General features: G+C 32.4%; 1 protein-coding gene across 1 annotated transcript; it reads right to left on the bottom strand.

Moving 5' to 3' along the window:
• Positions 1-707: 707 nt before the first annotated feature.
• LOC149539309 (uncharacterized) lies at positions 708-5008 on the bottom strand. The gene is made up of 10 exons (XM_089799180.1): positions 4579-5008; positions 3837-4023; positions 3408-3541; positions 3132-3244; positions 2717-2804; positions 2024-2179; positions 1802-1927; positions 1637-1716; positions 1348-1397; positions 708-1166 (listed from the first exon to the last, which is right to left on the bottom strand). Exons 1-10 carry the CDS (start codon positions 4987-4989, stop codon positions 1021-1023), a joined length of 1491 nt encoding a protein of 496 aa, XP_089655306.1. The 5' UTR covers positions 4990-5008; the 3' UTR covers positions 708-1020.
• Positions 5009-17438: the final 12430 nt, after the last annotated feature.

Genomic DNA, 17438 nt, shown 5'->3' on the forward strand with positions numbered 1-17438 from the left:
AATTTGGGTACTGATGGGGTTTATATTAACTCTTTACTTTCCCCACTTAACCTCCTTGATATCCCCAACTTGGTTAATATTATGACAAAAGAATATGTTTAGTATAAGGCTGAGTCCTCCTCATTTTTAATTTGATAGTAAACCGTGACTTCTCTATGATTTCACATGTTTTTTCTTTTATGGATCTCACTTGTTCTTTTGAGATATTATATGTAGGTCAAGGTCTTGGATTACACTTGCATTAGATGGCTTTCTAATATCATGGTCTTTGTTGAAGATTTGGATGTAACTTAGGCATGGTGATCTTTGTGACATTTTTTGCCGGGCTCTGGGTCTTGTCTCTGACACCAATCAATGTATTGTATTCATATGAGTTTTGGGCTCTTTGTAATTACTATATTCTCGATCTGAGAATCTCTAGGATGAGATTTTTTAGTACTGATAGATTGTCTCTCTTGATGCAGTATTTCTTCTTCTGCATTCCTTTTTTGTATCAGACAATGACCGTAATTTTTCTTTTCTGGTTCTTTTCTCTAAGAGCTCTTTTGAACTAGTTATTATTAATATAAATATAATGTTTCACCCAAAAAATAAAATGAAAAAACACAAAATCTCATCAAAATACAAATTTTCACCTTAAAATGATTCAATCCATCACCTAAGAAAGGCACAATCCCATTCCTCTAATGTCTAATTGAAACATCGAATCTTCATCATAAAGCAATAATCTCTATTTCTTCTTGCGATGCTTTTTCTTACATTTTCACTTTGCGACTTCCTGTCATGTTGCCATTATGTGTACTCCTATTGCACTTTTCTCATTATGAGAGTTTTTGATAATGTATATATATTTAATCAAAATACAGATATTGAATAGCTTATCTTCACTCTAATGAGAATTTTACCTACATGTGGGAAGCAACTTTATAAATTGGGATTTATTATTATCTTATGTATGACTTCTTTCAGCATGGCACCGCCTTGTATAATTTACTACTCTACATGTAGTTTTGCAACACCTCATATGTTTTTATTTGTATTCCCAAGGAGATCCAATTTATACTGTGATATCCAGTCTTCCATGATTTGAAGCTCTTTTGCTCTTATTTCTTTGACAGATTGTGGATCGTCTGATCTGGAAGTATCTAGATCCTGACAATGAACTCCTATTTATTATACATAAAACAACATTAAAGTTAAATATTAGATTTAGAATATGATCAAATCTATGTAATGGTTCTATAAATTAGAGCGTACGAAGTTAATTTATACAACTGTACATTTAAGCTAACTTAAACACCAATACTTTCTAAATATTGAATAGCCATTTCAATGATCTTGACTTACCTTCTTCAGCTGCAAGTGCTACAATACTTTGAGATAAACTCTCTTGTACCCTGTAACAGAAGATATTTAGATAAACTAAATTGGGCTATTAAAACATATGATATAAGTTCCAATACTTGCATAAACTATTGGTTTAGTTGAAGAACATATAACATATACATTTATTTCAATACTGGAATGAACCATTGAGTAAGAAAAATAAAAATATTCTATTAATTCTGATTGAAACTCTTGGACTAATTCTAAAATCTAAAAGGTGTACTTTTATTGGTTTGTGAGATAGGCTTACCCTCCTGCACTGTATGGATCTCTCAAGCCATTAGAAAAAATTATATTGCTTCCAAAGCTTTTCAGCACTCTCTTTATATTCTACAAAGAAAACCAATAATATTAATACAACAACATGTTTTCTTCTTCTTCTTCTGGATCTTCTCTTATTACATTTCCATCTTACATTGCCTCCAAATTCAGTTGTAATCCAATTGGGCCTCGGTAATATGCCATAAGTTTCCCAGCAGTCTCTCGAATATGTTGTTGTATTTGGGGTGTACCTTATAGGCATTACCATCTCAGTGCAACTCTGCATGAAATCAATATAGAACAAAGGTTTTTAACATTTGAATTTCAATATTTGCTGAAATATAAATACATGGAATGGAGAAGGAAATTTCAATACCTGCCACTGCCATCCCTGATTGTCATAGATAATGGAATCCAAATCAAAACAATTTGTATCTCCTTCGGTCATGTTGTTGATGAAATAGGTTACTCCAGCAGATATACGAGTGAGAATATATGATCCTTCTGATAAACCATCTATTGCCTCACAAATCTGTTCAAAATGGTTAAAATTAGATAGAATTTTTCTTTACATAAATGCAAAAAAAATCCCCACCTTTAACAAAGCCAAACAAATACAGCCAAGTTTAGGTACCATGTGAATTCAAGTGTAGACACATATTATATTTTATATATATCACAAAGTTAAAAGAAAAAAATCAAATTTCCTGTCTTTTCTTTAGAATTAAACTTTTTTTCTTTTTATGATAAATCATAAATTTTGATTTTAAAATGTTCATATTTTATTTTAGGGACTAATTATGAGAAAAAAAATTCTTTTCACTCACTATATCAATCTCCTAATAGATCATAGAATGATTATCTAAAACATTAATTTACCAATCGACCAACAAATCAAGAAAACCAACATATAAGAAAAGATCACAGATTCAAATTCAGCTCAATTTCTTTTAAGAAAACACCATGAGTGAAGACGTTCAGAAAAAACTTTGTAAACTTTGTATAATAAATCTATACCATGAACCTGAATATGCCAAGAGAGGAGAGAATCTATGTTTCATGTACTTACTCCTTTCACATGCTGATAATCATACTGAGCTGCACTATCATAAGCATACCATAGTGCATCTATCAAAGTACTCGTACTGTCAGGAACCCTGGAATATTGGACACCAATTGTTATTATTATTTGTTAGCAAAGCTTTGACACATTTCTAAAACATTGGGATGAATATTGAATAATTGCCAACTTATGGTATGATTTCGATACTCATTGATTTAAGTATCCCACATGAGATCCTTGAAAACATGTTTTAAAGATTCTTGAAAAATTCAAATATAATTCTTATTCTCATCCTTTTAGTTTTCTGGATAGTGGTTTTTAGGAACGTGTTTCATTTCAGATTAGTGCATCATTTATACTTTCTAAAATATATTTTGTTATTTTATAAATGATGATGGAGATATTTATAGAGAAGTCTTACTTGCATGTGTTGAATATATTTGCTAGGGATTTCAGACCGTCAGTTGTGGAGCCAACTTTGATTATCTCTTCCAATGAGCTCTCTATGGACGCATAACATGTCTCACTTGCATTCTGCAAGAAGATATCATAAAATTGGTAGACATATTAAAACAATTTTGATTCAAACAATACAGAGATAGATTCATTTAACTACTTAAACAATATCAGTAATGAAAATATTCTATTTAATAAAAAAAAGAATAAACTATGTAGCAAGAAATGTGGGGAGGCTTACTTTGAAGTCCTTGATAACAATCTCTGCAAAGGCATCTGGAGAAGTGATATGGTCGAAGTAGAGAATAGGTGCAGATGATGCCAGTGCTCCTATTGCTATGTGTGGATACTTCAAACGAAACCAAGAAGCCAACACTTTATAACCAACATCAGAAATGGATTATTCAGCACTTGAAATATATATTTCATAAACTTATGTCTTGATGAAACAATATATATTACATTAATAGATGGATTGACTCTACAAAAATAACAAATACAATTGCAAATGAACTACTTAAACAAATCAAAGTCTAGAATATTTCAATAAACAAAAATTATTATTTCGAATAAACCATATAAACAAATTATGGAAGCTTAGAATGTAAACCTAATCTTAAACTCATAAATTATAATTATCATTTAAAACCTCTGGCAACATACTACTTACTTCCACCATAAGAACCACCAACAATAATCACTGGACAATCTTCAGCAGTGAAGTTCTTCTTGAGGTCTACAATGATGAGTGCGTAATCAGCTAGGGCTTGCTCTGCAGTTAAATAAGCCAACGTAGTTGCATTCTTGAAGGAATCCTCTTCACTCCCGAAGGGCATTGATGTTCCATAGTATCGATGCTAATCAAAGTTTAAACAAGCCAATTTTTAAACATGGCAGAAAACTTTAATCAACCCAACATTTCAGAGGTGAAGATCAAAAGAAAATCAACTTGAGATTAACTGCATCAAGAAGTGTATATATTATGAGAGCCTAGTTTAAACTAGATTGTATTTAAGGGCAGATATCTTTCTGAGAAGTAAATCAGTACATCTATACAGTAAATCAGTATAGATACCTTAATCGATCTATCTAAAAACATCTTCAAACTAATTTTATATTATTATTTTCATCATCAAATATTATTATCTTAACTATAAATGACTGTTAACACACTCACCATTACATTCTACTCTTTACTCTTTACTCTTTGTTATCATTATAAAATACCTTTTCTAAAAACTTATAGATAAGATACACGTTCATACTCTTATTTCAAACTTTTGTCTCTCTTTCTGATTCTAATTCCAAATCTGTTAATAGATGAAGTGCACTTGTAATGATCATGGAAACATTAGTGGCACAGTACTCCAAAGAGTTGAGATTGAATATGAATGGCTAGATAGTATGAGTACCTCAATGTAAATGAGAAGAGCTTTGAAGTGGATTGCTACTTCAGTGAGAAAGCCAATGAAATATACATCTGAGCTAATATCTCCCTCATCTCCTGCATAAACAAAGATGGGGAAATTTCCTTGGGAGCCACCCCAGTAATTCTTGACAAGAAGATATCTCTGCTGAAATGTGTGATCATAGATTTGTGGTGTGAAGGTGAAATGGTCAAGAGTTTGTTGGTAAAAGTGGGTCTCATAGTCATGGATGATATCAGAATCTGAATTGCTAAGGATTTCAGCATTGCCATTTTTTCTATACTTTACAAGGGATCTTGCAGAGAAAGAGCCTTGTAACAATGGACGACTACAACTTGCATGGCTGAAGTAATCTAAAAAGAGTATGAGAAAGATGATAAAAATGTTGCGAGACATTATGGAAACCAGAAATAAGGAACCCAATTGCCATGTTGTTGGGAGGCTTGAATTTATAAGATGGAAATTCAGTTATTTTACATAGAAAGGTTTATGAATTGATTGCTGAATTCTGATTAGCTATGTGGATAGCTGGTGGGAATCCAGTTGGTTTTGACAAGTGTGTGGAGTAGTGAGGGTGCTACTTCACTATCAAAGAACATGGCAGCTGTTTCCCCACTTTTAAAGGTCAATACATATTCTCAATTCCAAACAACTTTCATGACACCCACTTTGCAGTGGAAATCTTACACACCACACATTATAAGGACATTTCACTCAAGTTTTCTTGTAAATGATATTGACTTGTTACATATTAAAAATAGATAGAACATGTTATCTGAAATAACTGTAGTCCAACTAGAGTCCAAGTTTTATATAGTTTTTTTCATCATTGTGCTCTTTGTGATATGATTATAGCAATTTTAGGTCACAAACAAAAGAGAACATTTCCTTCTTGGTCGATTCCAAATTAAAAGTCCACAAGTGATATGTTCCTGATAATGATTCCACAATGCATAAAGTTAGCAGTCTTATCTTTGGCCACCATCAACATTCATTGTGTTGTGTAGTTTGGCTGACAAGTCACTGTATATGATATTGTTTGTTTCTTTTCAATTTGGATTTCTAATGTTTATATTAAAAAAATAAAAGTCTCACCGTTGGATATGTTTTATTCAACCATTAAATCATCTTCTGTGTCCTACTTCTCCTCCTTCTCCTCGTAATAGTATATTCAATGATTTTTTAGTTCATCTTTTTGTCCTCCTCATATACAATCATTTCTTAATACAAATACAAACCATTTTTCCTCCTCCTATACAATCATTTCTTAATACAAATACAAAAAATTATGGTTTGTGACATTTTACTTCACATATCTGAATGAGCTGGGTTATGACGTTCCATGCATGCCATAGGTGTTATTTGGGACACGAATTATGTAAGGATTTGTAGGAAGTACATATAGTTCCAAGAAGAATAGGTGCTTTGGAAGTGGTGGTGGGGTTTGATTTAGAAAGGAATATAGGTTAATTGTACTAGATTACCTTTTTGCCTTCACCCTTTCAACTCAAAAGTGGTGCAAGTTTTGAAAGAGACATGGAGCGATGACAATTGAAGTTGCATTGAGGGGTATCATGCACAAGATGGAGAAAGGTTGATGAGGCCAACATCAAGGTTAAATTCTATGTGCCGCCATTTTTATAACTTGTTTTGGTGGTTAGTTTATGGTCCTTTGACTTCAGTGTTTTAGAACTATATATAATTGGATATGTGAATAGAATATCTATTTGAGATGAATCTGTTTTTAGTTTTGGTTAAGAGTTATTTTTTTGATTGACAATGATATAATTGGTAGTAGGTAGATTGAGTTAGATGAATAGATTCATAATCAATTTTTAAAGATAGTTTAATAATAGAACTTTTATGCAAGATTTTATATAGAACGATTTATATAGATTTTCAAAAATGAAACATTCTAATATAGAAGTGTTTTGTAGTTCAAAGTTCTTCTTGGAAAGTAGTTGGAACCCGACAATGATAGGTCTATAATTTCTTATTGAAGAAGAAAGTAATAATAACTTGAATAGAATTGTATTTGCAATTGTAAAAAAAAATTACATACAAAAATCTTACTTAGTATATTTATTATAGTATTTATCTTTCAAAATATTTTTTTAGTTCAAAACTAACATCTTTATCAAAATTTTGTTGTTACCATGCATTTGTCTCATACTATACTAATATACATTTATCACAAAATTAAATACTAATTATAATTTTTAGACAAAAGTTTTTAAATAAAGGAAGGGTGAAAATTTATTCAAGCTGAAAGAGAAACAAGTACAAAGAAAGAAAGGGCATCAGATAGCCCTGTCAAGATCAACCAAGTGACCAAGTTGATGAGACAAGCCCATTGGAAGTTGAGTCTTATCAACAATGTTCCAATTACACATGATCAAAAGCCTACTTCACCAAACAATTAGCAACACTATTCCAACTAACAACTTCAGAAGGTTGCTGATTCAATAGATGTATCACCACTTGTGAATCGGATTCACAGATAAGCCTTCTCCAACCAAGGTCACAAGTATTCTTCACAACATACAAAATAGCTATGGCCTCCATTAGGTTGTTAGTGTGATGACCTTTATAAATAGAAAACACAAACTAGACATCCCCCTTCCTATCTCTACCAACACCACCAATGCCAGCAAGGCCTAAATTTCCTTTGGAAGACCCATCCATGTTGATTTTAAGAATACCTTGCAGAGGGGCACTCCACTTTCCCACCCTATTTATCTTTTGCAAGGGATGTCTACACATCTTTCTTAGTAGATTTCCATGTGAGGGGGGAATATTCATACGATTACTGAAAATATTCTCCCCTGGTTCCATGGCCTTAGAAGTATCACATTTTGTAGAAATAGTTTCCCCCAAAGAATGGAGAATTTTCCACCATAAGTGAGGAACCTCTAAAAACTCATCCTTAAAGATACGATGGTTCCTTTCCAACCAAATATGCCAAATAATAAAGGAGGGTCTAAGAGTCTAGGCAACTTGAAGAAATGAAGTCTTGACAGGAGCCTTACCCTAGCAAGCAAAGAATTCTGCCAGTGAGGAAACATGCCAACAAGATTGGTTCCACACATTCCACCAAGAGTGCCAAATATGTTGGCTAAAAGAGTATTGGAAAAAGAGATAACAGATATTTTCTTCAGTAGTCCGACATAGAACACACATTGAGGGTCCTTGGAAGCCATGCTTGCATAAATTATCCCGCATAAGATATCGGCTATGGACCACCAACCACATAAAAAAATTACATCTGGGCCAAGAAAACTTGTACCAGACTTGCTTCCACCAAGGCATCTGAATGTCCCCCAATGTCTGCTAAAGAAGCTTAACATATCCTGCAAACACTGAAAATTTTCTAGACAAATCTTTGTTGTCCCAAGCAAGAACATCGTTACCAACCAAAGTAGTACACTCACGAGATTGCAAAATCTGAAACAACTCCTTCCTATCCTCCTTAGATCCTCCTAGAGGCCATTCAGAAGGGTGTTTCCAATGAAAGGAAGGAGCCAAACCTCTAACACACCCTATCTTATAAAAATTAATTGTGTCCCAACTAGCAACACTAAAATTTTGATATAGGGCATGTAGTTGAGGATGAGTGGAAAGAATAGGAGGGTGCCCATCCTAAGAGTCAATCCAAAATAAAGCTTGTGATCTCGAATGAAAAATCCAAAAGAGACCATCTTTAACCAACTGAGTTCCAAACTTTAGCATATTCCAAATCATGGATCTTCTCCCTTCCAGAGGAAAGCGGTGCACTTGAACCACATCAATATTTGGAAAATACTTATGGGTGAGAATACAAGCCCAAAGTTGATGTTAGTTAGTACACCAATGCCAATAAAGTTTTGTAGTGAGAACCTGTCCATTTAAAATAGCTGATCATAAGCGAAGGCCACCCTCCTTCTAAGGTCTACACATTGTTTCCCATTTAACTAGACTCCATTTAGAAGTTGAAAGGTTCCCACTCCAAAAAATTGATGGGACTAAGCATCAAATTCCTAAAGAAAATACATTGGAGCAGCCTAAACAAAACACCTATAAATAGGAAGGGCTCGAATAACTGATTTTAATAGAGTTAGGTAAGCAATAGTTGATAGCGATCGATGAGTCCATTGATTAACTTTTTGCCATAGTTTATCAAGAAAAACTTGCTAGGAAGATCTAGGATGTCTACCAATAGTAAGAGGAATACCCAAATAAACAAAGGGAAGAGACACAATCTAAAACCTCAAAATAACAGCAATAGGCCTCTGAATAGCCTAGGGAGAATTGAAGAAAAAAATGGAGGATTTGTTCTCATTAACTTTCTGTCCCGTAGCTACAAGATACACATCCAAAGCATGCCTAAAAGAAGTTGCTTCCTGAAGATGGGCTTGTCCCATAAATGAAGTATCGTCCACAAACTGAAGATGTGAAATAAGAGGCAAGCCAACACCCCATTTCCACCCATGAATCAAACCCTAGTGAGCACAAAGCTTAAGAAAATGGCCCAAACCCTCAGCTAGAATGAAAAAAAGATAAGGTGAAATAGGATCCCCTTGGTAAAGTCCTCTAGAGGTACCAAAGGGCTCTAAAGGAACATCATTCACTAGAATAAAAAAAGAAGTTGAAGTAACACAACTCATAATCCAATTCACCCACTGTTGGCAGAAACCAAAGGCCAAGAGGATCTTTTGGAGAAAATTCCATTTGACTTTGTCATAAGCCTAAGCCATATCCAACTTAATGAACATAGCTCACTCTTTTGATTTATGCATAGAGTGAATAACTTCATAAGCAATAACAATTCCATCAAGAATTTGCTTACCAGCCACAAAACCGCCTTGTTCCTCTCAAATCACAATTGGAATGCATATCTAGAGTCTATCAGCAATCAATTTTGTGATAATTTTATACACAACATTACAAAGAGTAATGGGAAAAAAGAGTCAAGATTGTCAGCACCTTCTTTCTTAGGGATAAGAGTCAGTAAAGTATAGTTCAATGCATGAAGCATTTTCCTATTATGAAGGGATTCCTTAACCACCTCCAAGAGATCCATATTTATAATTTCCCAAAATTCCTGAAAGAATTTCACAAGGAAGCCATCTCGGCCTAGAGCTTTACCTTTATTCATCCCAAACACAACCTCTTCAAGTTTAGATATCAAAATTGGATGAAGAAAAGAATCATTCATAGCATTGGTAATAAGAGAAGGAATGTTATTGTGTTTTATCTTTACTTATTTTCTAAGTCCCTCTTTTATCTAGAAATTTAGAAATTTAGATATTAAACAATGTTATTGTTAATTTCTTTTATTATAAATTTACATACTTCTATTTATTGACCATACTTGATATTTTGTTACATTATATGTTACATAAGGTTCATAATGTTTCAAATTCTATTGATAATTACTTATTTATAATTATATATTATTAATATAAATTTTGTTTAATATTTGTAAATATTCAATTTCATGAGAAGAAAATAATCAAGTATTTGATCATTAAAAGAATATTATAGAGACTATATATTACAATAAGAAATGTTCAAGTAATAATAAAAAATGATTATTTTTAATTAAATTAAATTCTATCCACTAATTATAACCTCAGATAGCTAAAAATAAGTAGTTTCATATCAAATAAAGAATTCGAAGGTTTCTTCATGAAGATAAACACAGTTAACTTTATTTTACATTAATAAGTACAAAGTAATGATTTAAAAATCACATTGTTTTATATAAATTAAATCCTAATCATAATCATTGGAATAAATAAACTTAAATTAATTTTATAATCAAAGATATTAAACTTGTAACCATTTACATAGATCATACTACTAGAATATGTGATCATTAAAAATTATTTAAATAATAATGTATTAATTATTTGAAATGAAATAACAAGATAAATATGATTAATCCCTCAATACTTGTTTACTATTGTTTAACAAAAGCTCTATAGAGCTAGAGTCCCGCCTAATGTTAAAAAGTAAATATAATCTATTATGAAATGAGTTTTTACTCATTACATTCCATAGCTAAAATGATAAAATGATACATTAAAAATTGTACCATGAAAAAAGACTAAGTTATTGTTAAAATAATTATAAAAAATATATAATTATAGAAATCTAAATATTCTTGATATTTCACATAACTATATGATTAATTGCATAAATCTATAAAATATTTATAAATTTATAAATAAAAAAAAATATATATAGAGAGAGATAAATATGTATCCATATTTTAAACTTTGATTATTAAAAAATAATTAATTAAAAATAAAATTTTAAAGAAATATTTAATTTTTACTCAATTATTTGTTGTTTGCATATTTCTTATTATTATTTTTTCAAATCAAATTGTCCAAAATTTTAAAATTGCAACTTCAAGAAGATTATTAAAAAGCATTAGAAATCTACAAAGATTTTTAAATTTTATTATTTCTTATTGGTTGTATAATACATTTTTTGAGTCTTTGAATAGAAAATTTAGAAACCACTGAAAAAATATGAATAGCCAATGACAAAAGAGATATATTTGAAAAAAAATCAAAATAAAAGTAAAAATAGAACTAAACATTACAATTGTGGTTTAATATTGTGGAGTGCAAGAAAATAAATAGTATTTCAAATAATCCCTCAATACTTGTTTACTATTGTTTAGTAAATTCAAAATGAATTTGAAAGGTCTAGCACCAATTCATACTTTGTTTCACAAAATAAGAAAATTACAATCAAGTTATTATCTTATGCATTTACCCATATCTTAAAAGTTTCTACTAGATTTAACATGTGTGATTTATTTTGCCTATTATTAAAACACACTAAAATCATATAAATTTGTTGGCAAGACACATTGCATAGGTCATTAGATGTTGTCATTCATGGAAGCATCATGTGTCACTGTCCATTATTATTTGATGTGGATGATAGAAGGGTATGTATATTAGTTTTTGGGTTGATAGTAAAGGACCATAGTAAGTTGTAGTAGATCATTACTTGGGTATACTGGAACAATTTTGGTGATTGTTTTTGGGATCCAAAATTATTAGCTAACATGGATAATGTGTGATCAATTTTCTTGGTTCACATTGGTATTTACATTCAGATTTAGTTGATTGATTCTACATTTTTGACTATTTTGACAAGTGCTCTTGAAGATGAGATGTAAGTGATATAATCTTTTGATGTAGATATATAAGATCAATATGTTTGGTCATTTTGAGTATAGATAATATGTATAAGGTGCTATATTACAATTTGTGTATAATTTTACATGTGAAATATTATGATTTGAGGTTTGAACCACAGTAGAATAGAGCTATAGAGAATTAAGTTATAAAGTGTATGAAATTAGTATAATGTACTTAGTTGGAGCTATATTTTGATGAAATGAAATTTGTAAATGATGTTTCTTAGTTAAAAATTCTATTGTGACATTTTTTTTGCCTCATAGGATGAATTCATTTTTGTATCTAAGTGGAAAGCTCTAGACAATGTGCCTAAATGCATGCACATCCCATTTTGTACTTATAATGTGCCACCTGAGAATCCTTGGAACACAAGGATAAAGCATGCATTAAATTAAAAAAAAATCTTAATCTAAGTTCCCTAAAAAGAGCATAGAGTAACCAAGTGCAATAATAAAACATTGAAACAAGATAAGAAATCAAGGAACATGGCATAGCTCACATGTTCACCCACACAAGTGTAATTCTTTCTAATACTTCAAAAGATTCACAAGCTCTAAACCAAACCCTAATAAAGAAGAACATAAGTCCATGAGAATACTCAAAGGAGATTCAAAAAATATTTGCGGACTCCAAGAGGGAGATACTGAATCATCTTTTCCAACTAAGATATTATTTTTAAGCCCAAAGTAAATGATCCTAGTATGGTTAAACATACATGTTCACTAAACAATACCCAAACCATAAAAAAAAAAAAAACCAACAACCCTCAATAGGCCTACACAAGATAAGGCTCAAGATGACAATCATACATCTAATGGACACTAATTGAGGGTAAAAATCAACTTCCATCATGTAAATTTAGTACCACAACCCAACTAACATGGAGACACCAAAAGCCAAGTAGAGATGCCAGTTTATCTACACAGATGTAGAAAGTTAGGTGGAGATGACAAGCCCTCAACATAGAAGCTAAATTTATAGATGCACAATAAAATGGTAAAGTCTAATGAAACTAGACAGAATCTAGTAAGGGCACATGTGACATCCTACACACATAGATGTTAAACTACCCAAATGATAAATTGCAGACACTTTAGACACCATTCTGTTGAAAACAATTTGAAGACACACTCGAGATGGCATAGACACCAAAATCTAGGTAGAGATGAAATTTTAGTAAATTAAAGGGAAAATTAAAAAGGAAAAACATGAAACAAAGGTGGAATTGAAGTATATTCAAAGGGAAAAAATCTCCACACTAGGGAGTACTAGATACACACAAGTTGAGGCAACAGTCACCTGAGTACATCAATGCATAAATGAGAGCATAATAAAAAGCTAGATTACAATATCAATACCTTCAATACCAAAGCATATATATCCTAAAATTATCTATGGAATAGATAAAGAAGAATGCAAGCTCTAAATCATATAACTGGAGGAAGTTTGACCCTATTCATCAATTCCCGCAAGTGGTATGGCTGGAAATATCTCCCACCCATATGGAACTCGTAGGCCCAACCTACCATGCTCATGGAGATAGCAACCAAACCACAAATAAAGACATACATATAAGAAAGGAGATGATAAAACACACACACACACACACACACACACACACACACACACTAGGAAAATACATAATCTGATAGGATATCACATGTCCAACACAAGATACTAGAGAAGAATAAAATTACATATGGAGATCACTCAACATAAGATCCACTATCCAAATATAATCAAGGATAACAAATGTCATAGTACACCAAGGGCACTACTTAGTACTAACAAAGGTTTAGTGTGGAGACATAGGAATGGAGTGTCATTTCACACAACTCACAAAGGCTATGCAGTATCAAACTACCCTTCTCTTATCAAGGATTCTCATCATATCCATATCAACATTTGTAGATGGAAAGGCTATAGCATACCATATCAACATCCTTGAATGATAGTAAGGTACTTTACCATATCAACATCCTCAAATTATGGAAAGGTATTGTGCCATATTAACATCCTCAACAAAGGAAGGGTGAGGCATACCATATCTATGTCCTCAAATGACATAAAGGTAATCGGTCATATAAATCTCTTTAATCTGTTGTTAACATTTCAAGAATTGGTACATTTATTTAGTTATGACTTTTTAAAGACTCTACCAAGCAATGACCTAGGACCCTTTGTGTCCTAGCCCACCTTGGCGAGCCACTCCACTCCAGTACTCAAGCACTAAACAATATCATCTCATTACAATAACAAGAAACCAATCAAAAGTATAAGTATGAATAAATCAAGATAAGAAAATCCATAAAGACACTTAGATTCATGAACCACAAAAGATGGTAAAATCAATTAGTCTCAAATACCCAGAGTTTGGGTCATTCAAACCTCAACATAGGAGCATAGATCAACTACATGTCTAAATTTGATTGTATTCACCACACATCCAAATATCCCATGCAAGCTAAATCTCAAGTAGGGTAGGTGTTGACAAAAGGGAAAAAGAAATAAGGAGAATATCTCAACTCCAAAGCACTCAAGGAAAACAACCTAGTGAAACCAAAGAAAGACACAATAATAGATAGCTCAATTAGCCACTATTCCAAGGGCACAAATTCCCATGAAATTCAAAATCATCATGTTAGAACACAAGAAAGGCACTAAACACCCAAAAGAAACCAAATACTCAAATTCTAGAAAATTAAAATATGGCAAAGGAAAAAAAACAACATTTTAACATTGACATAGCACTTTTTGAATGAAATATAAAATACTCATAATTTCCTCTTTGACATTTTAACCCCATGATCGTACTCCTTGTAGTAGAGGCTAGCAAATTCATATTTGAATTAAACTAAAACATGGTAATAGATAGATTCTAGGTGGCACACAAAATAATCCCAAAAATTATCAAACATCAAATAAATTGATGAAATTAAAATCCATTGGTTTGAACCCACCCAAAACTACACTTCTTAAATAAAATATTAGATCTGGGAACTTCAAAAAAAATCTATAGCATAACATCATAAAAATCTTTAAACCCCACATGGGAAAACAACAAAAACTTGCACCTCTTTAATTGGGTGAAAGAAAGAAATGATAATGTGAGGGAACACTAGTTCCCAATCCACAAAATGATAGCAATTTACTTCATTCAAAAAGACATAGAATCAAAAGATATGATGAAAGAATAAATTAAAGACCACTAATTTAGATGAATCCTTCAATAAGGTAGAGAATTTCCAAAAAGAATCCAATGAGCCACTCTACGCACAAATTTGACTCCCACAGTAAATAAGAAGTAAGACTAAAACTCACTTTTGACATTCTAAGTGTTGATCCCTGTGGTATGTTTTCTATTAGTGTCAAATACTTATTCATTTATTTGGAAAATTTGGTCGGTCATCATGACAACTAAGCCATCCTACTAAGGTTAGGCAATGAATATAAACTTGTTCATATTTTAGTTTGAGCCAAAGTAATTGTTATTGTTGAGAAAGTCTATTGGTGCAGGGGCACCTAGTTATGCTCATGGAAGACATGTAGTATCTTATATTATTTTGGCTTGTAGTGGTACTAGCCACACCACTAGGTGAATACTAGGATTAACCTAGTCCTCAAGTGAGGTAGGTTAAGGTGAGAAAGCCTCTTGAGATCTAAGTTGCTCATAGTTGCTTACTTAGGTCTAATTAAGAATCTTTGTGTTTTAAAGGGTAAGATAGCCAAATAAGTGTTTTTAGGACCTTCTTACATATTTTTCATCCATTTAGTGCTTTTGGAAAGGTTTGGAAACCTTTGGATTAAGTTTGAGGGTCAAAAACTTAGAGATGTAAAAATTGGTCAAAAATTGTTAATGTTGTCATTAACAACATTGACAGCTTTTTGTTGCATTTGAGTAACCTTGTAGTTTGGAGCTAATAACTATATGAAAAATTTAGGATAGGAATTGGTATGTTTTTTTAAGGTCATCATCAACATTTTCATAGGATTGCAAGTTTGAGAAAATTCTGTGTGTATGGACTGAATAACAAGTTTATAGTTACAGTTTCATACCTTTGAGGATTGTGGAACTTTAATGGACTAGATTTGGAAATTTTGCTTTTGGAAGTGTTAGAGGAGTTTGATTTTTGAGTCTGTACAATTTTAGTTTGTGTTTTTGTTAGGTTTTAGTTTCTTTGGTATTATGTTACCTTGTTGTTGTGAATCAAGTGCTTGAGAAAAATGGAGTCATAACTCCATCTCCCACCATAGGATCTATATGGCCTCTTGGGATTTGGGAGATGAGTCATTTTAAATATTTTATAGTGAAGGAGGTTCCCTAAGAAGCAAGGCAAGCATTTTTACGGTGATGCCCTAGGCAAGCCAGTGATGCATGGCTAGGGACCATAGTCAAATGCAAAACTGATAAGTAGGATTGAAGGCACAATTTTATTCAATATGATTTTGTCGAAGGTAGTAGCATGTGTGGAGAAGCCCAAAAATATATGGGAGGAATTAGTGAAGGCTCCATGAAGGGTAATACTTCATTCTTCTTCAAACTAGTTTAAGGTCTTGTGAATCCTTCTTTTTAGGCTAAATTTGCGGTTGTATTATACGAACTGGTTGGGGACTCAAGACCACCATAATATATAAGATCTCTGAAAATGGTATCAAGATCAAGAGTTAGTTCACCCCATTGTTAAGGATTTTTGCAATATATTTGGGATTTTCCTCATTTGGAGGGCTAATTTCTTATAGCTCTATTACAAGAAAAATTGTGCAATTTTGCATGATTCTTGGAATTTGATTAGGGTTTCAAGTTCAAAGGTGGATGTAAGTCTTGAAGGGAATCAAAATTCCTCCATAGATGACCATTCCATCATTTGGAGTGTCAAATGAGTGGTTGGAGTTATTTGTGGAATTGGTGTAAATAAGGAAAGAAGGATAAGTCAAGCTTAAAGAATGGGGATTGAGAGTTATTGGTCTTACTAAATGATGTACACTAGTTGAAGGGCCTAGGGCCTCATAGAAAGGTTCCTAAGGAGAATAGGGTAGGACGAAACCCTATTAGGTCAAGGTAAGACCTAAGGAGAAACTAGAGGAGCTAGGGTAAGAGAAAGACTAGTAGTCACATCAGAGTGGTATCAGAGCAAGTTAAGGACTTGGGAACTTGATTTATGTCTGTAGCTACTTTAGAGTCAGTGGATGAGTCAAGTATGGTAACTAATGCAAAGATAGCTAAGGAAGTTTATAAGAAAAAGGAGAATAATAGACTCCTTGAAGAGGCCTTAGAAAAGGTTAAGGTAAAGTTGGATGTAGTTGTTGATGTAGCCAAAAAGAAGGAAGATGAGAGTAGTGTTAGGGGTAAGAAGATAGAAAAAGAAGATGTTGTCTTTGAGATAGACCCTATCTTGAATGAAGAATCTTTCTCGATGACTCCCAAGAGCTCTTATCGACAGAGTCATTTGGCACCTCAATGTTGACACATCACATCTTAGGGTTGAAGAAGGCCATTAAAGCCCTAGGAGGAAAGGCTTTGGAAGGTGTGCCACTATTTAGTGGGAAGATGGACATAGATGTAGTGATGAATTGGACAGATGAGATGGAGAACCATTTTGAATGTGAAGGGGTATCAGAGGCACAAAAGATAAAAGTAGCCAA

The sequence above is a fragment of the Cupressus sempervirens genome, chromosome 9 (genome assembly GCF_028749045.1).
Source record: "Cupressus sempervirens isolate cs-2001-9-10 chromosome 9, ASM2874904v1, whole genome shotgun sequence".
Classification (NCBI taxonomy): Eukaryota; Viridiplantae; Streptophyta; class Pinopsida; order Cupressales; family Cupressaceae; genus Cupressus; species Cupressus sempervirens.

Coding starts and splice junctions, on each gene's coding strand:
- LOC149539309 (XM_089799180.1), bottom strand. CDS start 4,989: ATGTCTCGCAACATTTTTATCATCTTTCTCATACTCTTTTTAGATTAC. Junction 4,024..4,578: donor CTCTTCTCATTTACATTGAG/GTACTCATACTA, acceptor AACTTTGATTAG/CATCGATACTATGGAACATC. Junction 3,542..3,836: donor TGGTGGTTCTTATGGTGGAA/GTAAGTAGTATG, acceptor TTGGTTATAAAG/TGTTGGCTTCTTGGTTTCGT.